The 24201-nt window shown below is 57.0% G+C and overlaps 2 protein-coding genes across 2 annotated transcripts; one reads left to right on the forward strand and one right to left on the reverse strand.

Moving 5' to 3' along the window:
- The first annotated feature begins 1358 nt into the window (after nt 1-1358).
- LPIN3 (lipin 3) lies at nt 1359-17478 on the forward strand. Its single transcript, XM_003787599.2, has 20 exons — nt 1359-1451; nt 6148-6587; nt 7643-7738; nt 8619-8887; nt 9104-9184; nt 9746-9866; nt 10043-10388; nt 11391-11490; nt 11613-11773; nt 12116-12209; nt 12306-12375; nt 13174-13266; nt 13344-13387; nt 14059-14197; nt 15184-15332; nt 15497-15583; nt 15975-16127; nt 16264-16378; nt 16473-16576; nt 17161-17478. The coding sequence occupies exons 2-20, from the start codon at nt 6396-6398 to the stop codon at nt 17303-17305; spliced, it is 2559 nt and encodes an 852-aa protein (XP_003787647.1). The 5' UTR covers nt 1359-1451; nt 6148-6395; the 3' UTR covers nt 17306-17478.
- A 1385-nt stretch (nt 17479-18863) lies between these two features.
- On the reverse strand, nt 18864-24199 carry EMILIN3 (elastin microfibril interfacer 3; the record flags this gene model as incomplete). Its single annotated transcript, XM_003787808.3, has 4 exons — nt 18864-20919; nt 21219-21442; nt 22602-22724; nt 24045-24199. Coding segments are annotated over 4 exons (2274 nt in total), but the record flags the coding sequence as incomplete, so codon positions are not given.
- Nucleotides 24200-24201: the final 2 nt, after the last annotated feature.

Genomic DNA, 24201 nt, shown 5'->3' on the forward strand with positions numbered 1-24201 from the left:
GAGGCTCAAAGAGGTAAATGGACTTTGGCATCTGTTGTCCCAACCTGTGACCTCTCCTTCCTCCCTCCTCAGGCTCCCTCGAGGGATTTCCTGATGTCATTTACATATGATGTTCTATTTTATATAATTCTGCTACCGACACAGGGTGGTGCTGCCTCCTTGCCTATCTTGAGATAACTCCACTCCCCAGAGGTCTCTCCTGAGATAGGAGCCAGACACTGCCTGAGTTCAGGACTAATAATAAATGACTTGTTAATGTGAGGACTGAGCCCAGTCACTTCCAGACAGGTTTGTTACCTTGGGTCACAGCGTAGTGGCGGGTGCTGGTGGCTACCCCTCATTGCCATCGCCCCCGCCCCATAGTCTCTAAACGTGGCTCTTCTCAGGTCATTTTCTTTGCAGGCTCCATGAATCCTCACTGTCGGAGAGACCTTTGATGAAGGAAAGGCCGCAAACCATAGATTCAAAGGGAAAAGTCATTCCCCTGGTCCGGCCCTCGCCTGTATCACGACGCTCAGTACGCACCTGAGCTCATCTGTGTCCCTCCTGCGGCGCCTGCAGGCGGAAAGGGAGCGCTGCTGGACGAGAAGGATGGTCACCGCCTGCCCTCTGCTGGCAAGTGCCGGTATTGAGCCTGCGGCAGCTAGATCGCTAAGTCTGAAGGATGGATGGATGGAAGGAAAACTGGCATCTTTTGAGCGCCTACTGTATGCCAGGCGCTACACTGAGCCCTGGCGTGTAAGAATGAACACGACATGTTCTTACAGAGTTCAAATTCAAATGAAGAGGCAGACAGTAATCACATAGGCATTCAAGCAAATATTAAAGGACAACTGTGGGCGATGTGGACGTATGACGCAAAGGACCAGCCCAGTCCTGGGGAAAAGGAGTTCGAGAAAGCTGCCCCAAGGAGGGAATATTTGAGCGCCGGGCGCTTCTTAAAGTCATTTCGCGTAATTTCGAAATCTTGCAAGGTGACTGCCCCTCTTGACAAAGCAGGAAACGGGCTCAGATTGGGGAAAGAATTTACACAAGGTCACACAGCGAGCTGGAAGCAAATCCAGGACGACCGAAGTCGGCCTGGTTCCAGTCTCCATTTCTTCGTCGCTCTAAGAGGTGGAGCAGGTGACCAGCCACGAGAACACTCCTTACTCTAGTGGCCCTAGGGCGTGAGGAGGGGCCCTAGTGGGCGGAGCCTGAAGTTGGGCCCCGCCTCAGCGTCTACAGGTAAACGGGGGTGGGGCAGTGGCCGGGGGGGCGGAGCCAGGGCGGACTGGGGCCTGCGGAGCCCGCGGAGGGAGGGTGGAAGGGGCGGAGCCGGGATCTGCCAGCGTCCTGGAGTAGCCGGAAGCTCCAGCCGGTACGGGCTGAGGATACCCACCTGTTGAGCCTGGGCACACAGGCAGAGGCGGCGGCTCTGACTCCAGAAGGTCCAGTGGGCAGCTCCCCAGGTAGGGCCCAACCCAGGGCGGGAAAGAGACATCCTTCTTCCTCCCGCCCTGCGCGTCTGCCCTGCCATCCGACGTTCCTCCCTGCGTGTCCGAGGGCCTGAGTTCACCTCCAGCCATCAGAAGGGAACGCAGGGCTGGAAGGGGTGGTAGGGCTGGCCTGACTTTGTCCCTCTCCTCAGCCCAGTGGCTACAGGACTCCCTGGACCCAGAACGTGGAGTCTGTAGAGACGGAGATGCCACAACCTCCCAGGGGAGGAAGGCTGACAGTGTGACCTTGGGGAGGACAGCCACCCTCTCTGGTACCAAGTGCCCTCTGTTGCAAAGCATTGTCTGACCCTTACCCTGCCTGCTCTGAGCCTGGCAAGTAGATGCTGTGGCGGCTGGGGTGGCATTTTCCCTTTGCCGGGACAAAAGGAACGCTTACCCTTCTGCTCCCTCTGGTGCTTTGTGAAGAGTCACTCACACCGTCCTCCACCCAAACCTGGGAACCCAAGAGGCCAGCGGCTCCAATCCAGGGCAGGACGTTGTGGTGTCCCTGTGGGGGAGCTGCGGGCCAGCCTGGAAGGCCTTGCAGGAGTCTTCAGAGGCATGGGGAAGGCACCGGGGAGGACTGCCTGGAGCCCACTGCCCACTCTGCACATGGTGGGGCTACCATTGTGCAAGGCCTTGAATGTCATGTTCAGAAGTCTAAATCCTCAACTGCAAGCAGGGACAGTGCATTGGAGCCTGACTTGTAGTGTTCTCAGGACCAGCCCAGGCGAGTGGGGCTGTCATGATGTTGAAAAATCTGCTGCAGATGATAGGTGACGCCTATGGGCACGCACATTATCTCATTACCCGCACCTCATGTTTTCCCCATTTCAGAGGCTGGAACTGATGCTTAAAGCAATAAAGTGACTCACCCAAGATCACAGCTAGAAGTGGCAGAGCAAGGATCAGAACCCAGACAGTCTGGTGCCCCTTCCCATAATGACCTGTGGCCACCCATGATCTGAGCATCTGGCAATAACTCCATGACTAAGGACAGCAGGAAAAAGGAGGGGCCGTATGAGCAAGAAATTAGGGCAGAGGATTCAGAGGGTTTGGGAGGGAGGCATACCTGTGGGGGGAGGATGAAGTGGTTGATTTGAGGTGTGCTGGTTTGGGGGTGGAGGGTGATACAGGGGAGCTAGGCAGAGCTCTTCGCTGGAGAAGACCAAGAAGGCAGAGCTGGGGAAAGATGCCTTCAGGGATGAGTGCAGACAGAGGGGAGAAGCACAAGGCCAGGCTCACAGGAAGTCCCCCAAACGCTGTGCAGGCAGATGGGGGGGCACCCACTACTGGTGAGTGTAAGGGCAGAGAGAGGAAAGATTCTAGACTCCATGACATTAGAGCTGAGATGGGTCTGTACAATGGAGACTTTGTTTCACAGAAGGGGAAACTGAGGCCAGCAAGTTACTTGCCTGAGAATAATCCAGGATGGAGCCAAGCAGGACCCTGGGCACTATCCCTGCAATTCAGCATTTTATGCAGGATCAGTGGTTCTCAACTGGGGGCACTTTTGTCCCCCAGGAGACACTTAACAATGTCTGGAGACAATTTGGCGGTTGATGAAGGTGGGTTGAGGAGATGAGGTGCTACAGGGAACTAGTAGGTAGAGGCCAGGGACACTGCTAAATTCCCACGGTGCACAGCCCCCCTCAGTGAAGAACTATCTGGGCCTAAAGGGTAATAAAGCTGAAGTTGAGAAACTTCGCACAGGAGCCCTGAGGCTGTCACCCTCCTCCCTGCTCCTCCAGCCAGGCAGATCTTGGCCACCACACCTGCTCTGCCCCTCCCTTGCTTGCTTCTTGATTCCTAGAAGCTGCTGGAGTCCTCTCTGGTTTTCCTGGGCACAGGTGTGTGGAGCTCCGCCCACCAAGTGTCTGTTGTCGTCATTCTGTTTGATATTAAGTATGGAGAAACCAAGTGGAAATGTCCATTCACCTAACGCAGTGATTTTCAACCCCCATGCCATGGCACACTGTGATAGGACCTTAGGTGTACTGGGAACATTTTTAAAGATCATTAATGAAATTTCTTTTCTTTGTTTTTTAATTCTTTATTAAATCCTAACTGTGTACATTAATGCATTTATGAGGTACAGTGTGCTGATTTGATATACAATGTGGAATGCTTACATCTAACTGATTGACATAACCACCTCCTCACTTAGTTATTTGTTGTGGTAAGACATTGATACTCTATTCTTAATAGTTTAGGAATGTATCATTGCATTATGCACACTAGGTTAGGTCCCCCCAAATACACTCCCTCCCCCTGGCCTCCGCCCTCCCCTGCCCCCTCCGTCCTGGACTATAGTTATGTTTTACCATTCCTGTGAATGTGTAGGTGATTATATACTGATTTCATAGTAGTATTGAATACATTGGATGCGTTTTTTTCCATTCTTAAGATACTAAGAAGAATAAGCTCCAGCCCCATCCAAGTGAACATAAAAGATGTAAAGCCTCCATCTTTTTTTGTTTTTGTTTTTGTTTTTGTTTTTAAGACAGAGTCTCACTGGGCAGCACCCAGCCCCATATACTGAGGGTGGTGGATTTGAACCTGACCCCTGCCAAACTGCCAAAAAAAAAAAAAAGACAGAGTCTCACTATGTCACCCTTGGTAGAGTGCCCTGGTATCACGGCTCACAGCAACCTCCAACTCCTGGGCTCAAGCGAGTCTCCTGCCTCAGCCTCCCAAGTAGCTGGGACCACAGGCGCCCACCACAACGCCGGGCTACTTTTGGTTGCAGCCATCATTGTTGCTTGGTGGCCTGGGCTGGATTCAAACCCGCCACCTTAGGTGTATGTGGCTGGCGCCTTAGCCACTTGAGCCACAGGCGCCAAGCCATGAAATTATTTTCGAAAGAAGTTCAAAGCACAGAAAGTATATTCTTTTTTTGACTTTTCTTTGATTACCATAATTTGAAGTGTGCCATATGATTAAAAAGAAAAAAGTTGAAAAACACTGCTCGTAGTAGGTGCCTTGCAGATAAACTATTTGTAGAATTTGAGTGACACGTCAGGGGTCTAAAAAGTTTCATTTTACTCCATTTCTACTTTAGCAATTCTTTCTCCCCCCCACCCTCCGCCCCGAGACCTAGTTGATGTTTGGGACTTTAACGATTCTAATCGTGCCTTATGTTTGCGAAGCTCAGACACAGACCGAAAAAACCCTCTGCTTTATGTGGGGGCGCCCCAGGATGGCAGGAGGTGGGCACTACTGAGAAGTGCCAGAGGGGAGGTGCAGGGGCGGGGAGAGTCTTATCATCCAGGCTCTCCCAAGTGTAGGCTGGGAACACAAAGGGATCCTGTTAAAATGCGGGTGCTGATTCAGTAGGGCTGAGTTGGGCTCAAGATTCTCTGTGTGCAACAAGCTCCCAGGCGATGCTGAACCGCTGGCCCTTTGAGTGCAAGGCTTTACAAGCCGTGCAGGGGTAGCTGTGGGCTGGCTGCTCTCTCTGCAGACAACTCTGAGGTGGTGAAGGGACCATGGAATCAGGGGATCTGGATTGGAGTTATCATTCCCTCTGTCCCCTCCCTACACCCTACCTTTGGCCTATCAGCCTAATAGAGCTTAGTAAGTCACTTCCAGCCTTGGATGAGTCACTTAGCTCCTTTGTGGGGTGTCCTGTGTGGCAGGCTGTCCTCCACGGGTCCTGACACAGGGTCTGAGAGAGGCAAGTACCCTGTGAAGGTGAGAAGGTCTAGGTCTGGCAGCCAGAGGGGCAGCAGGCCACTGGCCCAGCCAGCAGGGCAGGGATGATGAGCTGAAGCTGGTGGGGTGGGCACCAGGCCAGCGAGGAAGCAGCTCTCATTACAGCCCTGGCTTTGCTCCAAGGCTGCCACTGCCTCCTGCCTCCAGCTCGCCCAGCCCTGCCTGGTGTAGAATAGCTGGCAGACCAGTCTGGCCGGGGGAAGGGGCGGGTTCAGGGCCAGCTGAAGTCCTCCATGTGGGTCTGAGGAGTGGGTGTTAGGACTGAAGCTGGGGACTGAGAGCCATGGCTGGAGACTCTGAGGTCAAACTGTGAGCCACTGACAGGCTTCCCACCAGGGAAACTGGGAAGAAAATTGGAGTTTGAGGCCTTAAGCCCCTACGTATAGGGGATGCCTTGCCTTAGGCATCTGACCTCAGCAGTAAGGCTGAGCAGAGCTTTAGGTCTTTAAGGTGCTTCCACCCCTGGCCTCCCATAAATCAGCCACAATGGCCCATCAAGGCCCTTTCCAACTCCCAGGACCAGGAGGCTACAGGAAGTTCAACCTGTTTCTCAGATGGGAAAACAGAGACACCCCCATTCCTCCCCACTTCCTAGGAAGACAATATCACCCTTCCGGGCTGCCGGGCCCTGGGTCTACCCACGTTGGCCTCCCCTCCTGTTCCCATAGTTGGGCCATCCCAGTGGTTCACACCGAGTTCTGGGTGTGAGCCACACAGACCTGGGTTTGAATCCCAGGTCCTCTCCTTAATGGTTGTGGGACCCTGGGCAAGTCACACCACCTATCCAGCTCATCCATAAACAGGAGTAATAACACCCGCTCGGCCAGCTTCACAGGATTGTCGTGAACATGAAATGAGCCAGCCCACTGAGCACTGTGGTCATTATCATTAGTCATGGCATTTGGAGGCACCAGGCAACCCAGTATCTTCTCACCCTGCACCCTTATTTTTACAGATGCGGAAATCAGCACTTGGAGGAGGGAGGAGACTGCCCAAGGGTCCTGCGCTGGCAGATTGGCAGGCAAGCCAGAGCTAGACCACATCTATGCACCTGGCATCTGTTGCTATCCGTGCAAAGGCACTCAGAGGCTTGACACAAACATAAGCCGGGGGAGCTGGGTGATCAGGCTGCAGGAGCCTCCACACAGAGGAAGCTGAACCAGCCCGTGTCCACAGCACTACCTCCCTCTACCAGCACCAGCCATGAACTATGTGGGACAACTGGCCGAGACGGTGTTTGGGACGGTGAAGGATCTGTACAGGGGCCTGAACCCGGCCACACTGAGCGGCGGCATCGACGTGCTGGTGGTGAAGCAGGCTGACGGCTCGTTCCAGTGCTCGCCCTTCCATGTGCGTTTTGGCAAGCTGGGTGTCCTGCGGTCCCGGGAGAAGGTGGTGAGTGTCTCCGCAGGCAAGGTGGCCACTGTAGGGTGGGCTCTCTAAACCAGGGCAGCCACTGCAGTCCCAGGACAGGACCTGGGACCTCCCTCCAAGGAGGATCTGTCCTCTGGACGGCCTTCCTTTCATTTGTGTGTTTTGGTTTTTTTTAAAGAGTTGGGGGCCGGGGTAGGTATTTTGGTTTGGGAGGGCTTCTAGTTTCCCATGGAAGCAGCCCAGTGGGGCAGACCTGGCTCCAGCTTACTGCAACCTTACCTGTGTGTTCTTGGTAAATCATGGCCTATCTCTGAGCCCAGTCACATCACCCACACCAATGGACATGATCTCATCAGCCTGGTGATGGTGACAGAAGTAAACAGGACATGGTAATGCTGTCCAGGGCCAGATAAGTGGTGACACTCAAAGCTTAGATTCCCTCCCTTGGTAGATCCACACCATCCTCACTGGACTTGGGAACATGACAGAGATTTTACAGCACTGAGGTCTGGTGTGTGAACCCAGATTTGGTGGCTCCAAATCCCTTTCAGGTTGAGGCAACTAAACTTTCCAGAATCCTGAAAGGTTAAGAGTGTGGGTTGCAGACTCAGACTTTTTGGGTGCAGAGACTTGCTCTGAGGCCACTTCCTAGCAAATTGCTTAAGCCTCAGTTTCCTCATCTATAAAGTGGGAATAATGATGATGGCAGCTACTGTGAAGGTCAGTTGAGATAAAAACACTCTATGAACTGCCCAGTAAATGGCAATTGTCTCCATTGTTCAACAGCCTGGGGGCTGGGGTCACAGCAGTGACAAGTGGGATCGTATCCCTGTTCTTGTGGGGTGTGGGGGAGAGGAACACAGAAAGCAAGTGACAAACAAGATCAAGACAGTGACAAGTGCAGCCAGGCTGACAACGAGGCAATGGGAGAGGGAGACAGTGTGGGGAACCCACGGAAGGCGTCTCTGAGGAAGGGGAGATGGGGCAGAGACTGAAGTCTGGGGGAGGAGGGCGCTGCAGCAAGGGCAGTGCCCAGGCAGCAGGGAGGACCCCTGCCCCACCAGTCCCCATTACAGGTGGACATCGAGATCAATGGGGAACCTGTGGACTTGTACATGAAGCTGGGGGACAGTGGGGAGGCCTTCTTCGTTCAGGAGCTGGACAGCGATGAGGTGAGTGCCATCCTCCCCTGCAGCTCCTGCCTGTCCTCTTCCCTGGTTCTTCTGGGAGGGGCCTTGGGATTTGTCCCTGTCCCTGCCCTTGGGAGTATCTTATCAACAGAGGTCTGATCCAGGAGTGAATTGGGGCTGGCCTCTGGCACTTGTGAGGAAGGAGCCCAGGTGCAGGCTGACTCTCTAGGAAGCTGGGGGAGGGCTTCTCAGAGGGGACACCTGAGCTGGGTCCCCAGGGGATGAAAAGGAGCCCTTCCCAGGCAGAGCAGTGTGGAGAGGAGGACACTGAAGAAGGGCTGGGAACCACGGAGTCTGGCTCGCCCGGGGTCTGTTGCCGGCTTGCGCAGCTGGAACCCAGAAGCATGGAGGGGGCTGAAGAGAGGGGTGTTTGCAGAGGGGAAGCAGGGCCCAGCGCATGCTAACAGTGGAGTTGCAAGTATCTGAACTTGGCAAACCTTAACTGAGCCCCTACCATATGCCAGACACTGCAGCAGCTGAGAGTGAGCTTAGACGAGGGGTAACCCTGCCTACAAAGAAAGTTCCAGACCTTTCTGGGAGACAGACACGTAAATAAGCAGTGATGGAACTATTTGGCCATTGGAGTGGAGGTGGGAGCTTGGGTGAAGGATAGTCAAGGGCACCTTCTGGAGGAGGTGACATGTGGCTGCGTCTTAGAGGAGATGAGAGGGTGATGCCAAGGTTTCTGCCTGGCTTGCGGGATGCTGGGTTATTCCCTGAGATTGGGGCTGCTTTGTCTCTCTTAAGGAGGTCTGGGCCCAGCAGTGGCTTCAGGGACCATGTTGCTGTCCCCTCTGTCCAGCCTCTACCTGCTTCCCTGACCCCAAACGAGCTCACTCTAGATGCCTGGTCTGCTCTACAGGAGCACGTGCCTCCCCGCCTGTGTACCTCACCCATCCCATGGGGGGGCCTGTCAGACTTCCCCTCGGACTCCCGTCGGGACACAGCCAACAAGCCTGAGGGGCTTGTCATGTCGGGCATGGCCTCCATGGGGCGGAGGAAGAGACGTCGCAGGAGGAAACCCAGGCGGAAGGAGGATACGTTGGCAACCGATTCTAGTTCAGAGGAACTGGAGCCAGGCACTGAGAGTGAGCTGTCCCTGCTAGAGAAGCCAAAGCCAGAGCCCCCAGGGTGTGTGGGGACCAGACAGGGGCTGAGGGTGTGGGGACACCAACCTGGGGCACAAGCACTGTTTCCTCTGCTGATGCTGTGTGACTTTGAGCAGGGGCCTTGACATCTCTGGGCTTTTACTGTTTCAACTCCCCAGCCCTCTGATGTCTAGGCTCCTGTGTCCTTCCTGGGGTGTTCTGCCCTGTCACTGACCATTTCCCTGTGGTCCCTCAACAGCGTCCAGTTGGAAGGGAAGTCCTCACCACAGCCCAAAGACATCTACCCCTACTCGGATGGTGACTGGGGCCCCCAGGCCAGGTGAGAGTCCAGGTGGCCTGCAGGCCCAGATCAAAGTCTCAGAGTGGTTTAAATTTACAGTTTCCTGATGTCTAATGACACAAAACCCAGCTAACATCTTGACCCAGCATCTGTATTTCTCCTTTGTGAAGTGTTCAAGTATTTTGCTTCTTTATTTCTCTATTGTGGCCAAATACATAGAACATAAATTTACCAGGTTAGCCATTTCAGAAGATACAATTCAGTGACATTTAAGTGTACAAGTGCGCAATTAAGTACATTTAGGATGCTGAGCAGCCAGGACTACTGTCTACTTCTAGAACATTCCATCTCACCAAAAGGAAGCCCTGTTAAGCAGCCACAACCTCACCCTTTTTCTTTTTAAAACTAGTTTGTCTTCTTGCCTTCTTATTGTTGACTTATAGGAGTTCTTTATATATTCCTCATATCTTCTCCTATTCTTTGTACGTTCTATATTCAACACGGGCATAAATATGGGTTGCAAATATTTTTCTCCCCGGCTAGGGTGGGTGGCAGGAGGTGACGAGCTGACTTAGGGACTCTGAGTATTGTCTCCTGCAGCCTCTCAGGGGGCAAGCTAGCGTCCCCTAAGAGCGACTCGGAGCTGGAGCTGCGGGCCCCGGAGCCCAGTGCCCTGAGAGCGGAGTCCCACGTGCAGTGGGCCTGGGGGAGGCTACCTAAGGTGAGTTCCTCTGTGTCAACCTCAATTCCCATTCCTGGCTTTCAGGGAGCAAGCCCCATGGCCCCTGCAGGTCAGGACTGGAGTGGCTGGGACTTGGGGCACCTCCTCCAAGGCTCTGTGGGTGTGGAAGGCAGGACCTGCATCATCCACATCTTCTCCCATCTGTTTGACTGAAGGTGGCCAAAGCTGAGCAGCCGGAGTCCTTGATGGTCCTTGAAGACAGCATGGGGGCCACCTCTCCCCCTCGGGGAGGACCCAGCACACCCTCTGCTTCTGCGGCTGGCCTGGACCCTTCAGGTCCCACAATCCTGGTAACCGATGCTGGTGCTGTCCACCTGCTTCAGTCTGACACAGAGGATCCTTCTCTGGTGGGTCCCCCTCTCCGCACCCCAGAGCTTCAGGAAACCAAGACTCAGAATTCCAGGGATGCGAGCCTCCGTCCTGCTTCTAAGTCATGGAGTTGGGCTACTCTGGAGGGCCCAGTTCCCACTGGGCAGCCAGCGGGAGCTTCTAGGGGCCGAGGTGAGTGAGAACTGGGCCCCTCCCACTGCTTCCCTCACCTCATCTTATGCCCTCGGTGGGCTCTGGACTTCAGCTATGTTTAGGGTACCTACTGCTTGCCAGCCACTGTGCTTGGCCCAGCCCTCATGGGGCTCACAGCCTGAGAGGGAGAAAGATAACACATGCATGAATGGGAGGGACAAGCACAGGGCCTTGGGTTGGGATAGGGAAGCCACACGGTCAGGTGGCTCGGTGCCCGTAGCACAGTGGTTACAGTGCCAGCCATATACACCAAGGCTGGCGGGTTTGAACCCAGCCCAGGCCAGCTAAACAATGACAACTGCAACAAAAAATAGCCGGGCACTGTGGTGGGCGCCTGTAGTTCCAGCTACTTAGGAAGCTGAGGCAAGAGAATCGCTTAACCCCAAGAATTTGGGGTTGCTGTGAGCTGTGACACCACAGCACTCTACTGAGGGTGACATAGTTAGATTCTGTCTCAAAAAAAAAAATCACATGGTCAAGGAAGGTCTCTGAGATATGGACAATAGTGACCCAGCCACATAAGGAGCAGGGAAGGAGTCTAGGCAGAGGGACAGCATGTCCGGCACTCTGGATACAGGGGAGGTGATGCCGGTCTATGTCTTGAATGAGGAGGGGGAATGGGTTGGGATGGGAGCCCAGGTAAACAAGCAGAGCTGGACTGTTTTCATTCATAGGCTTACCTAAGAGTGACGGGAAAGCTCTGGGGCCTGCCCTGTACAAATTGGTGGTCACCGGCTATATTTAGCCATTTAAAATTAAATTAATTGAAATTAAACAAAACATAAAATTCCGTTTCTGCATCACACTGACCACATTTTACATGCTCTCACAGCCACCTGTGACTAGATGTAGGACAATTCTGTCACAGAAAGTTCTACTGGACAGCTTTGCCTGATGGTGTTCAGAGGCAGGGTGTAACCGCTGCTCACACTACCCAGCACTCGTTAGGTTTGTCTATAGGTGTCCCCTCCTCCCCCTCAGGCTCCCTGAAGAGAAGCCAGCACCTGGGCCCCAGCGACATCTACCTGGACGACCTGCCCTCCCTGGACTCTGAGAACGCAGCACTTTATTTCCCCCAGAGGTGCCTGGGTTCCGGGTGCCACAGGGTCTTGGGTTGGGGCCATTCTCAAGGGCAGAGGAGGAGGGTAGACCCACCTCCCACCCTCCTTGTGTTCATGTCACTGTTGGCCCCTTTGTCCCCAGTGACCGTGGGCTGGGTGTCAGAAGATGGAGTGAACCCGGTACCCAGAAGCCTCTGGGAGACTCCAACCCCGAGCACATGCCAGAACCCCTTCCAGACACAGCGGACACCATATCACTGTCCCTCTGTGGTGGGCTGGCTGATAGCCGGGACATCTCTCTGGGTATGTTGGACCTAGCCCCAAGCCCTTCTGAACATTGGTGCTGAGTCTAGGGGACACAGAGGGCAAGGCAGGCCCCCAAGGGTGGAGCTATGAAGGTATAAGGCTTGTCCCCTTGCAGTTCTCTGCCCTATGGAGTCGGCAGGAAGGGCTGGGCACTCCCAAATCCACATGAAGCAAGTGCTTGACACCAAGTTGTGACTCATCTTGTGAATCTCAAGAAAACCACAGGTAGTGAGCTAGGTCAGCAGGAGGTGTGTGGCAGAGTGTAGGCTCCCCAGAGGCTAGGGCAGCAGGTCTCAGGCTGTGCCAGCCTCACCTCTCACTCTCTGTCTCTGCACCTAGAGAAGTTCAACCAGCACATCGTCTCCTACCAGGACTTCACCAAAAACCCCGGTCTCCTAGAGGACCCAAACCTAGTGGTGAAAATCAATGGGAAGTAAGTCCCGGGGCTGGGCCTGCTGGCCTGAGGGACGGCCCATGCTTCACAGCCCTGCAGCTGCTGCAGCCCAGATGCCTCCTTCTGTCTTTCCAGGCATTACAACTGGGCTGTGGCCGCTCCCATGCTCCTCTGCCTACAAGCCTTCCAGAAAAGCCTGCCCAAGGTAATGGCGAGAAACCACTGGGTCACCCCCCTGCTTAGCTCTCCTCACCTTACCCAGAAAGACCCACCACTTGAGACCCCTGAGACCTTTTCCCCCACCAGCCTGTTGCCAGCTCACATGGGCCCCTGGAGTAGCCACCCTAGGCCCAAGGCCAATACCTTGGGTTCTCTATTCTGTGCCTGTAGGATGCTGGTGTCTCCCAGATGGGCCTTGGCTGGGCTTTCCCTGGGGTCACCTAGTACAGATCAAATCAGCATTCTTCCCAAGGTCATGTCACCCCAGCCAGACAGTGATGGTGACATACGGAGAGGGAAGCTGTCCATGGGATAGGATCACTGACTTAGGAGGTTACCTGTGCCAGTCTCGGAGGTAAACAAGTAAACCAGTCTCAGATGTCTGTAGCTGGGACTCTACCCAGCTTCCTGCTGCCACTTGGTAACATCATGCAGGGAGCACTAGATCTAGAGAAACTCCCAAAGGACTATCTTCAGCTATTCTAGTAAGGGACTGACCCACAAGATTTAGAGGCCAGGCTGAAGCTGGGCTGGAGCTAGGGATCAGGGCTGGGATGGGCCGGGGCCTGAGGTTGGGGGACAGGAATGGCCCTTGGTCTCTTGTGCATAGCTCCCAGGTCACCCTGTAGACTCCCAGGTGAGTATGCTTTCTCGGCCTCCTGATGCTGGCAGCACCTTGCTCTGAGTCTGCCCAGACTTGGGGGTCACGGGGGCCCCAAGGGCAATGGAAGGTAGGAGGTGTGAATAGTGCATGAAAAATGCCCTGGTCTCCACCTGCTCACAGAGCACCGTGGTCAAGCTGGAGAAGGAGAAGATGCCTCGGAAGGGCGGGAGGTGGTGGTTTTCCTGGCGCCGCAGGGACTTCCCGGCTGAGGAGGTAGGAGATCATGGTGGCGGAGCAGGAGCCGGCACAGGGCGGGAGCAGGGTTCACTGGGTGGCTGTTCTTTCCACAGCACAGGGCCCAGAAGGAGAAAAGCACAGCCAGCGAGGAGCAGGGGTGAGTGAGAGCCCCTGGCTGGTAAAGCTGCCTGGTTCCCAGGGTGGAGCCAGTGGCCAGCCATGGTTCCTGGTCACTCCCCAGACACTTCTACACACATCCCTTCTTTTCCCTGAGAAATACCCCCATTTCCCAGGAGAACTGACACCTATAATGTCTCACAGCCAGGAAATGGTCAAGCTGGACCAGGTGCTCAGACTCCTGGCCCAGATAAGGGCTACCTACCTATTAACGGGGAAGGGGGCCTCTCTCTCTCTCTCTCTCTCAAAAAAAAAGAAGCAGATGACTTGACTTTTTTTCACTTGGAAGTACCCCAGATGCTTAAGGGTGGGTGGAGGGTGACCAGGGATGGGCCGATAGAGGCCAGAGCACATGGGGCTGGGAGTCAGCCCTGAGATGGGCTTTAGGTGTTTCATGTAGATTTCCCCAAGGGCGGCAGCCCTAGGTCTCCACCCCCTCTGCTGTCACCGGCTGGCTGGAGACTGCTACCCAACACCCCTGTCTGCCACCATCCATGTGGGTCGCACATAGAGGGAGGGATTGCTGATACCCTGGGTAGCCTCTGGAATGACAAGGACAGGGTCTTCGTGGCCTGGGCTGAGGTGAGCACCCACTGGGAGTGAAGGACCTTGGGCTGGGGATAGCAGCTTGAGAGCCAGCATTGTTCGCAGGGAGAAGATTGACATCCTAAGCAGCGATGACGACACTCCAGACAGCCCTGTGATCCTTGAGGTCCCCTCCCCGCCACCTTCAACTCCAGTCTACACTCCTACCTACAAGAAGTCCCTCCGCCTGTCCTCCGACCAGATCGTAAGTGTGTGCTAAACCTGTCCCGCGCAGTCCCTCAGGGTCTGGGTGAGAAAGGCATCCCGGGCCACCTGTTCACAAAAGGCTAGAATCCAGCACCCCCGCCCCCCCCCGCAGCCTCCCTGGTGGCCTCTTTTTGAGTGCCTCCAGGGACAGGGGGCTCACTTCCTCACATGCTACCTGCTTATATGTTGGATGCTATGTCTAGAAAAGCCCTCTCTGGGTCCTCCTGCGATACCTGCGCAGTGAACCAGCCAGCTTCAGGTCTGCCCTCAGAAGCCACACTAAACGAATCACATGCTGTTGACAGCCCCTTAGATTTTGGCAACCCCAGGCCCTGTGGCATGTCTTCTCCAAGCTTAGCCACTGGTGGCTCCTGTAATGAGAGCATGTTTTCTCCCTGAGCATGGCTCCCTGGTCGGGGAGGTGTCCAGGAGAGTTGTCCAGCCCAGCATAGAGTGGTGCCACAACTTGGGGCCTTGGTGGAGGACTGCCCTAACCCTCTGGGGACCACATGCAGGGCCAGGCCTCTCTCTAGGGCAGCAGTTCTCAACCTGTGGGTTAAGACCCCTTTTTAATAAAGAAAATACACTATGGCCTTAGAAAGGTTGGGAACCACTGCTGTAGGGTAATGTGATCAAGTGCCCTAGGCACAGGGCCCTCCCCTGTGGAGTGGGTGGTCTCTCCATGAGAAACCCAAGCAGGGGAATCACGGGCCCAGCTTTGTCTGAGTTTCATCTGAAATGGAAATGAAGGGAGACTAGGACTCCTGTGGCCAGCCATGTGCAGCACCCTGGCCAGCATGGCCACCCTGTGCTCACATGGACGTGTCTGTGCATGGCTATCTCTGATGAATTCAGGAAGGGCATCTGAGCTAGGAGGACCAGGAGAATGAGGGGCCCATGGGGATGAAAGGCCACCGTGTGCGTGGGGGGGTGGGCAACACCTGGCTGCCATGGATCACAACAACCCCCTTTGCCTGGCCCCAGAGGCGCCTGAACCTCCAAGAAGGAGCCAACGATGTGGTCTTCAGTGTGACCACCCAGTACCAGGGCACCTGCCGCTGCAAGGCCACCATCTACCTGTGGAAATGGGACGACAAGGTGGTCATCTCTGACATCGATGGCACCATCACCAAGTGAGGCCCAACTGGTCATGGCAAGGGCGGGCAGGCCTGGGACTTGTCTCCCTCCCTGCTAGGGGAGTGGAGGGGGTTAACAGTGAGAGAGGCCTGCACTTCCCCATGGACCATGTGAGGTCATGTGGGGCTGCCTCAGAGTGACCCTTTTTCTCTGGCTCTAGGTCAGATGCTCTGGGCCATATTCTGCCCCAGTTGGGGAAAGACTGGACACACCACGGCATCACCAGTCTCTACCACAAAATCCACCTGTGAGTGCCTGGGCTGGGCTGAGGCAGAACTCCCAACTAGAGAGAGGGAGTGGTGAGACCGGACATCTTAGGACCAGTAGGACCCACAGAAGCAGCAGCCTGGGCGGGTCCCTGCAGTGCTGAGACCTCCCTACCAGCCCTTAGATCTGCGGGCCTCAGGCTAGAGGGGAGGCTCTTCTCCTCCTGGTCCTTGCAGGCCCCGAGACTCTGTCTGTGCTCCTTCTAGCTGGGACAGCTGCCAAAGCCACCTCTCCTAGGCCTAGCCATTTTCCTAAGCCCTCTCCCTGCAAAAGCTTAAAGACCAGAGCCCCAGAGTTGGGCTGGGCAGGCCAAAACTGGGGCTGATGGAGGGTGGCTGGTCTCTGAAGGTTCTGTGCCACCCTGTCCCTAGGAATGGGTACAAGTTCCTGTATTGCTCAGCGCGGGCCATCGGCATGGCTGACCTCACCAAGGGATACCTGCAGTGGGTGAGCGAGCGGGGCTGTGGCCTCCCTAAGGGCCCCATCCTGCTGTCTCCCAGCAGCCTCTTCTCCGCCCTCCACAGGTAACAAACTGTGGCCCCTGGGGGGCAGGGCACGCAGCTGGGGACCAGCTCAGACTCGTGTCCCCTAAGCCTGCCATCCCCTCTGGTTTCTATTCCACTCTGGCCCTTTCTCTGCCTATGGCCCTGGGTGCTCCAGAGAGGTGATTGAGAAGAAGCCAGAGGTGTTCAAGATCGCCTGCCTGAGGGACATCCAGCAGCTGTTCCGGCCCCAGGTGCAGCCCTTCCACGCTGCCTTTGGGAACAGGCCCAATGTGAGTGTGTCCCTGCCCGGGGGCTGAGTCTCTCCTCCCCAGCTGCCAGCTGGCCACCTTGACCTCTGTTCCACCCACCCCCCATCTCTTGCAGGATGTCTTTGCCTACCGGCAGGTGGGCCTCCCTGAGTCCCGCATCTTCACAGTCAACCCCCGGGGGGAGCTCATCCAGGAGCTCTTGAAGAACCACAAATCCACGTGAGGCCACACCCTGCCATGTGCCCCTGTGCCCAGGCATGGCCCATGCCTTATCCTCTCTCTGAGCCCCGATTTCACCTCCCTACCTGAGTCTGTCCATCTTAGCCCTAATTTCTTTTTTTTTTTTTTGACACGGAGCCTCAAGCTATCCCCCTGGGTAGAGTGCCATGGCATCATGCTCACAGCAACCTCCAACTCCTGGGCTCAAGCGAGTCTCCTGCCTCAGCCTCCCAAGTAGCTGGGACTACAGGCGCCCGCCACAATGCCCGGCCATTTTTTTTTTTTTTTTGGTTGCAGCCATCATTGTTGTTTGGCGGGCCCAGGCTGGGGATTCGAACCCGCCACCTTAGGTGTATGTGGCTGGCGCCTTAGCCACTTGAGCCACAGGCACCGAGCCCTTGGCCCTAATTTCACCTCCCAACCTGTAAGTCTGTCCTCCTGAGCCCAAATTTCACCTCCCCACCTGAGTCTGTCCCCTGCCCAGGGCTCCCAGATAGGAGGTAGATCTTCTGTTTGACCTGGCCGAGGCTGTGGCAGCATCTGGTGGCCCCTCAGGCTAAGTGCCAACCCTGTTCTGCCCATAGGTATGAGCGGCTCAGTGAGGTGGTCGAGCTCCTCTTCCCACCTACTGCCCGTGGCCCCAGCACAGACCTGGCCAACCCTGAATACAGCAACTTCTGCTACTGGCGGGAGCCACTGCCCACTGTGGACCTTGACACCCTGGCTTGAACCTTCCCCGCTACTCACTCCTCCCTGGCCTGGCCCAGGACTGACCAGGTGTCCCAAGGCAGAGCGAGTTGGAAGTGCCAGAGGGACAACCCACTGAAGGAAAAGAAGGGGTGGCAGGTTGATGGGTAGCCACAGACCTTCCCTCCTCATCTCTGCCAGCTAAGCTGCAGCTTCCCCAGGGCCTTACTGTGGCCTCGGCCTGGAGGGATGACATGTTTGTCATCTGGGCCCTTATTGGTTCTCTATGACCTTGATATCTGTCCCTGCCTACATGGGACCTTGCCTCAACTTCTGATAGGACAGAAGGGAGAGGGCAGCTTGACCGAGGTGTGAGGCCTACATGCACAGGGCAGTGTTGGTAGCAGCAGTGAGGGCGCAGCTGAGGAGCATCTAGAAAGGACGTGGGGTTCCCTTGCCCCACTGCCGAGAGCCAAACAGTATTCCCCCCCTTCCTGAAGCCAGACATCTCGGCTGGTGCATCTGCTCACTGGTGCCCTGGCATCTTAGCACATGACACACATTCACACACCTAGACTCCCCCAACCCCTGTCCTTACAGGGGAGCATGGCTCTGGTTGGCTTCGCCCCCAGTGACTGGGCTCCAAACCCAGCCTTCCCCAGCCTCTGCTGGTCCCCTCGGTGCCCACGGCTGCTCCATGAGCTCTTGCCTGAGTGGCTGTGGGGAGCAGGCTGAGGCCCCTGCAGCCTTCCCTCCTCCTGCCTTTGGTGAAGAAAGTTCCTTTAAACTGGCCAAAAGCTTTAATCCAGAGCTGCCTTCCTCCAGCAGCACAAAACGGAGGACAGATGCCCAATGTCCAGAAACTTATGGACCAGCACAGCAGGGCCTGTGCTGCTGGGGGAGAAACTGAGGCTGAGGGCCCCAGCAAAGTCAGGCGTCAGAGTCTCTGGGACTGCACAGGCCTAAGGAACACTTGGCGTTTTCAAGTTTTCCCTTGATTTCATACCTGAATTCTCACCTTTTGTGAATATCCTGCTAGGTGGGGGTTGTGCAAGAGTGTTAAGAGCAAGGTCTGAACCCCTTTCCTTCCAGCTCTGGGCAGCTCCTCAGGGTCAGGCCCTGATGTACACTAAGGGCATTCTCTGGAGAGAGGCCCTGAGTCAGAGGAAAAAGGCTGTGTGGGCACCCGAGGGCCCTGGAAACATCTTGGGGGGAAGGCAAAGGATAAATAGTTATGACCTGGATCCAATTCCTTCCTCTGGGATTCTATAGCTGACTAAGCCCTCACCTTGGGGGAGGATCAAAAGGAATAAAGAGAACTCTTTGAATGAGTCCTTGTGCTTCTGTTCTGTCCTGAAGGATGTGTGGGGGAGCTGGAAACATCTGGCAGCCTCTGGTCCGTAGTTTAGAAATAGTACTGGGAAGCTGCCAGGTATGAGGGCAGATCTCTTGGGCATCACCCTCCCACAGAACCCTAGCCCAGGTGGCTGGGGAGAGAAGCCTTCAAGGGCTGGCGACTGTTGCTTGTGGGCAAAGGGCAGTGTGGCTGGGCTACTGTCTGAGAATGGACCTGGAGGTCTTTGCACAGTTGCGGACTCCAATTTGCAGACAGTGGAATAAGAGGGCACTTAAGTCCATCCCGGCTTTCAGGCATGACATCCCTGCCTTGACCACTATCCTGGACCAGTTTGTGCAGCACTGAGCATGGATTTTGGTGGCTGGGACAGTCATGTGGCAGTGGGCCAAGCCCATTCTTTCAATGGCCTTGGAAGTGGCATCTGGGCTGGCCAGGGGCAGCAAGGAGGCACTACTGGGTAAGACTGTGCTCTGGGGTGATGTTCCCTGGGTTGGTGGGATCTGGGGGTTATATCCCCTCCAGCCTCCCTAGTCGGCTTGTCCTGGCCGTGCTTGCTCAGCCAGCTGGGCCCGGCAGTCTAGCAGGTCATCTCGTAGGCGGGCAATGTCCTGTGTGTGCTGGGCCAGCGTGCGATTCAGCTGGTCCACATGGCCCCACAGGCCCTCCCTGGGCAAGCTGTCCAGGCCTGCAGCCAGCACCCCCAGACCCCTGCAGGTGCCCTCCACTTGTGCCACCCGCTGGTCAAAGTGGCCCACTGCTTGTTGGAGTTCCTGGGCTGTGTCCTGGCAGCGGCTCAGTCCTCCAGCCACCTTGGCCACGCCAGCCTTGAGTTGCTCCAGCTCACCCCTCAGGTTCACGACCTGCCTATGGCCAGCCTGGAGCCTGGAGCCGTGACTGCTGACCTCCTCTTGGATGGCATGAACTTCGGCTTCTACCTTGCGTTCTCTCTCATCTAGGGACGTGTTGGCAGCCGAAAAGGCGTCAGAGTACTGGCTGACAGAGTCACTGAGGCCTGTGAGTGACTTGCTCACAGAGTTCAGGTTGACCTTGAGCAGAGTGATCTCTCCTTGGAGTGAGCTGCCTGTCCCTTCTGCCAGTTGCCCCTGGACCTCGGCCACGGTGCCGTTGAGCTGCCGGAGCAGAGATGCGTGGCGGGCCACCTGGCGTAGAAGGGCCTCACTCCGGCTCCGCCAGGCCTTCACCTCCGCCATTAGGTTGTTCAGGACGGCCGAGGTGGTGCTGGGGATGCATGAGGTCTCCAACGAGACCAGCCGTTGTTCTAGCACAGCCAACTCCGCCGTCTGCACAAGGGGCCGTGCTGATCTGCTTGGTGGAGTGCTGTCATGGCCTAGCTCCCCAGCCATTGTCGCCAGGCGCTCCTCCAGGCTCTGCACGCGCTCCTCCAGCATGGTCCTAAAGCCACCCGTCCCCCAGCCCCCCATCTCCATCCTCAGGCAGCAGCCCCTCACTCCACTCTCTGTCCCATTGAGTGCCTCCAGGCCCTCAAGTAGCCCATCCACTCCTCCTTCCAGCATGGCAGCTGAGAGGTGCGTGAGCTCATCCCCAGCTGGGCCACCAGGGGCCCTTTGGGTCTGGGTGATTGACTGCAAGGTTCTCTCAAGGCTGTCCACACGGGCACTGATCAAGGCCAGCTGGCTGCAGCAGCTACCCCCACCTGCTGTGCTTAGGCCCTGCAGCCGGCTACCCAGCTGGGAGAGCTCTCGGCGCAGGGCCAGCTCCCGGCCATCGAGGCTCTGATGCAGCCTCTGACTGGCTGCCTGGCCCTCCTCACACTGCCGCTGAACCTCCTGCACCCGCAGGTCACATGCGCTCTGGACGCCTTGCAGCTTCTGCTCAAAGCCGTCCAGCAGGCTCCCCCCAAGGCGGTGCAGACGTCGGTCCACATACTCCTCCAGGAGCGCCAGGGAGGTGAGTGGGGACGGCGGGGCCTCCCGCAAGCGCTGCAGGTGGGCCTCATGGCCGAGCGCCAGCCCATGCACCTCATCCAGCAGCTGCACCTTGGTTCGCAGTGTGTTGCTCACCTCAGTCACCTTGCTCAGGATCTCGGCCAGAGGAGGTGTGGGTGGCCCTCTGGCCCTCTCTCCTGGATCCACAAGCCTCTCGGGGATGACCCCGAAGCCCACAGGGGCAGCAGGAGTCCTGGGACCACCAGTCATCCTGTCGTGGTCCTCCTGGCTGGCCACAATGCCGCTGAGGGTACCATATATTTGTGCCAGGCGCTGGACATCACCCTCCAGGCGTTCCAGCCGCTTGCCAAATAGCACTGGGCCTTTCCTTCCTGGGGGAGAGAAGAGAACCCGGGGCATCACTGGCCGGTCCCTCTCAGCTTGTCCTGTTGCCAGGCCACCCAGGAGATTTTCTGTTCTATGGTTACCTTCTTGCTGGGTATAGCTCCCTCAGATTGGTGGTGGGGTGTGTGGGTGGGGGGCTGGGGTCTCTACTACATTGTGTCCAATGTGAGAGGTACCCTCCCTGGCCCTGCCAGAGCTCAACTGGCCTGGGTCAGTCCCCTCCCTGTCCCCACCACTGAGCCCAAGAAATCTGATCACCTTGGAGGGTCTCCATGGGCAGACTCACCGTGAGGGCTGGGGGCCACTCTGCTGTAAGGAGGGGGCCTGGAGCCTGGGCCCAGCTGCCCCGAGGGAATCTGGGGCTCTCGCTCCAGCTGGGGTGGGGCAGCCTCTTGGTCCGTGAGGTGCTCAGGGCACTGTTCCCCAGTGAGGCCGGGGCAGCAACGCCAGGCGAGGTCTGTCACTGTCTTGTATCCGACCTTGTACTTGGGTCTGAGCACCGTGCGGTACCTGGGCCGGGGTTGGGGGCAAGAGTGCTGGGTGCCACACCTGCAGGCTGCAGCTCCTGCCCTGAGCTGGCATTCCGGGCCATCCTCAGACACTTGCATAAGATCTGGCTGTTTCCCCAGCTTCATGCCACCCACAGGGTTTTCCTTTTTCTGTGCTGAAGGTGACAAGGGTAGTGGTGGTGTGGACAGACTTCCTGGGGCTCAGAGCCATGTTAGGGAAGGATGAAGTTTGAAACCTCGCCCCATTCTGTTAGCTTGGAGAGGAGCAAGGATTTTGCCCCAACATTCTCAAGACTACCCTCTCAGCTTGTCCTGTTGCCAGGCCACCCAGGAGATTTTCTGTGCCAGGCGCTGGACATCAGACTAAGCTACCCCTTAGTCATGTTGCCATGAGAAATCCCACTCGGGCTTCTATGGTGCCTCACGATGATGCTGCCCTGGAGCTCGGACCAAGCCCATCTCACTGCCGTACGGCCACGCTCAGCTCCCATCAGCTCCCCTTTAGTCTTTCCACTCCTCTCTCAGGGTCTCACAGAAGCTGGTGGAGGTGCCTCCGATTTAGAGCAGGGAAGGGAAGGCCCAGAGCACAGGCAGGACTCACCTGGGCCACCCCCTCTCCACGGGCCTGTTTCCCACTGACACACTGGACCAGCCAGCCTTGTGTCCAGGCACACATGTGGGAGCTGTTCTGAGCACAGGTGTTCCTGTGCAGCCCTATCTGGCTGGTCTAAGCCCTGGTGCTCTGGCTCCTACCCCCTTTACCTGTGGCCCCCTCCTCACGGCCCTTCTAGGGTCCGTGCCAATCCCCCCTCCGGCATCACCCATTACCTAGGTGATCCTCTCCCCTACCTCTGCCTCGGTCCCTTCCTCCTCACCTGTGTTGTTTCTCCCCTGGGAACCCTCCCCTTGTCCGTCTATGATTCCTGGGCTCCAACCCAAGCCTGCCTCTCATCTCCAGAGATGTTCTGCTGCAAGTTCAAATCCTTGGGGGTCCTACCTGGCCCCCTCTTTTGGGGGCCCTGGTCCACTCTGGCCTATGTGGGGGCTCAGATGAGGATTTGGAGTCCAAGGAGCTACAGCCCCTGTGCTACTCTCTGCTGAAGGCAGGCCTGGGGCTTGTGTCCAGGGAGCCCAAGCGGATGGGAGGAGAGTGCACTCACGTGACTGTCCCGGGGCACTTGGGCCCCCATCCACACTGCCGGTACTCCGCCTTCACATAGCTCTCTGCTCCCTCCTGTAAGACGCAGGTCACATTCCTGTGCACCACGTAGGCACAGAGGGCCCTGTGGAGAAAATGGTGTCGTCCCTGGCATATCTAGCCAGAGCCAGGCCCACTGAGACTATCTTTCCTCTCTCTCCCATCTGTGGGCCTCAGCAGGGAACCAGCCACGTGTCTTCTGTTCTGTTCTCTATGTCCTTGGTTGTCAGGGCCCTTGGTCTGGGGTCCAGCCCCACCACCGGTCTCTCTACTCCCAGTCTCCCTGATGGGTAGCCAGTGGGTCCAGCGCTCTACTTCACCAGCAGACTGCCAAGGCTGCCCTTTATGCCCAGGGAAGAGACTTCCCGGCTTCCTCCCAAGCACCTGGCCACATCTCCCATCCTTCACTGGCTCCAAATGCCTTAAGCGTGGCCCTGGAGGCTTCTGAGATCCCACCTTCTTTGAAAGCATGCTTCTCATCCTTCCTCCTCTGACTCCTGGGGAAATGCACCCCTCCCTGCTGGCTTTCAGCCCCTGCCTTTGCCCCTTTTCTCAGAATGTCAGACCAGTTCTTACACCATCTCCTCCAGGAAGCCTGCTCTGATGTGACCAAGCCTTCTGAGTGTGGGCTATGGGCTGGGCTCTCCTACAGTAACTCTACTCCGATAGAATTCAAACCCAGCTAGCACCTCAGGCACAGCCTCTAACCCACCCGCCAGAGGCCAGTTTGCAACCCCCTGCCTACTAAAGAGCAGAGGCTGCCTGCATCCCCGACAAGCCACAGAGACTGAGATCAAGTGGGTTGCCCGGCAGCTGCCGGCCCCTGTGACAGCGGTTCCACATCACCGGCCCAGGACCCCGGACCCCCCACCAGCTCTGCAGACCAGCCACCTTGGGGGTACCAAGCTCCCGCAGGCAGCTCGGTCCCGCAGGCAGCCCGGTTGCTGGGACCCGGCTGCCTGCGGTAGGAAAAGCGGCCACCGAGGCTCCATCTCCTACCTGGTGGGGCAGGGCAGGGAAGGGATGGGAGGGCGGCGCGGGAAGCCCGCGTGCTCAGCGCCGACCGCCCTATCTCCTCTCCCTCCACCTGGTCCGCTGCGCCCGGAGTTTGCACACAGCGCAGCTGGAAAATGTTACTTTGCTGGAAAGGTTTCCGCGGGCACTGCCAGGACCGCGGCCGCCGCGCCAGGCCCCCTCGGCTTAATTTCCTTCGCCAGCCCCGCAGTCTCCCAGAGCGCGGGGCGCCCTCCCGAACAGGGGCTCGGCCTCGGGCGCTGCCCCCTCCAAGCCACCGCCTCTGGGACCAGGGCCTCGACGCCCCCGCGCGGGTTGGGCAGGTGGGAGCGGCGGCGCGCGGCGCGGCCCCTTCCCTCCCTCTTCCCGCCCGCGCCCGGCCCGCGCTTACTTGTGCGACCCCGGGCGCAGCCGCGGGCGCCATCCCGTCGTGTAGAGACTGTAGCGGGAAGCGCCGGGCGGCGCGGGCCGCGCCAAGAACGGGGTGCCCTTGGCCTCCGTCCCCGAGAGCAGCGCCGCGACGGCGCACAGCCAGACGGGCAGGCGGC

Source organism: Otolemur garnettii, unplaced genomic scaffold, assembly GCF_000181295.1.
Source record: "Otolemur garnettii isolate 467f Iridium unplaced genomic scaffold, OtoGar3 scaffold00023, whole genome shotgun sequence".
Lineage (NCBI taxonomy): Eukaryota > Metazoa > Chordata > Mammalia > Primates > Galagidae > Otolemur > Otolemur garnettii.

Bases quoted from the DNA above. Each gene is read 5' to 3' on its own strand.
- LPIN3 (XM_003787599.2), top strand. From the start codon at position 6,396: ATGAACTATGTGGGACAACTGGCCGAGACGGTGTTTGGGACGGTGAAG. The intron at 7,739-8,618 runs GTGAGTGCCATC...TCTGCTCTACAG, and splicing joins AGGAGCTGGACAGCGATGAG to GAGCACGTGCCTCCCCGCCT. The intron at 13,388-14,058 runs GTGAGTGAGAGC...CATTGTTCGCAG, and splicing joins ACAGCCAGCGAGGAGCAGGG to GGAGAAGATTGACATCCTAA.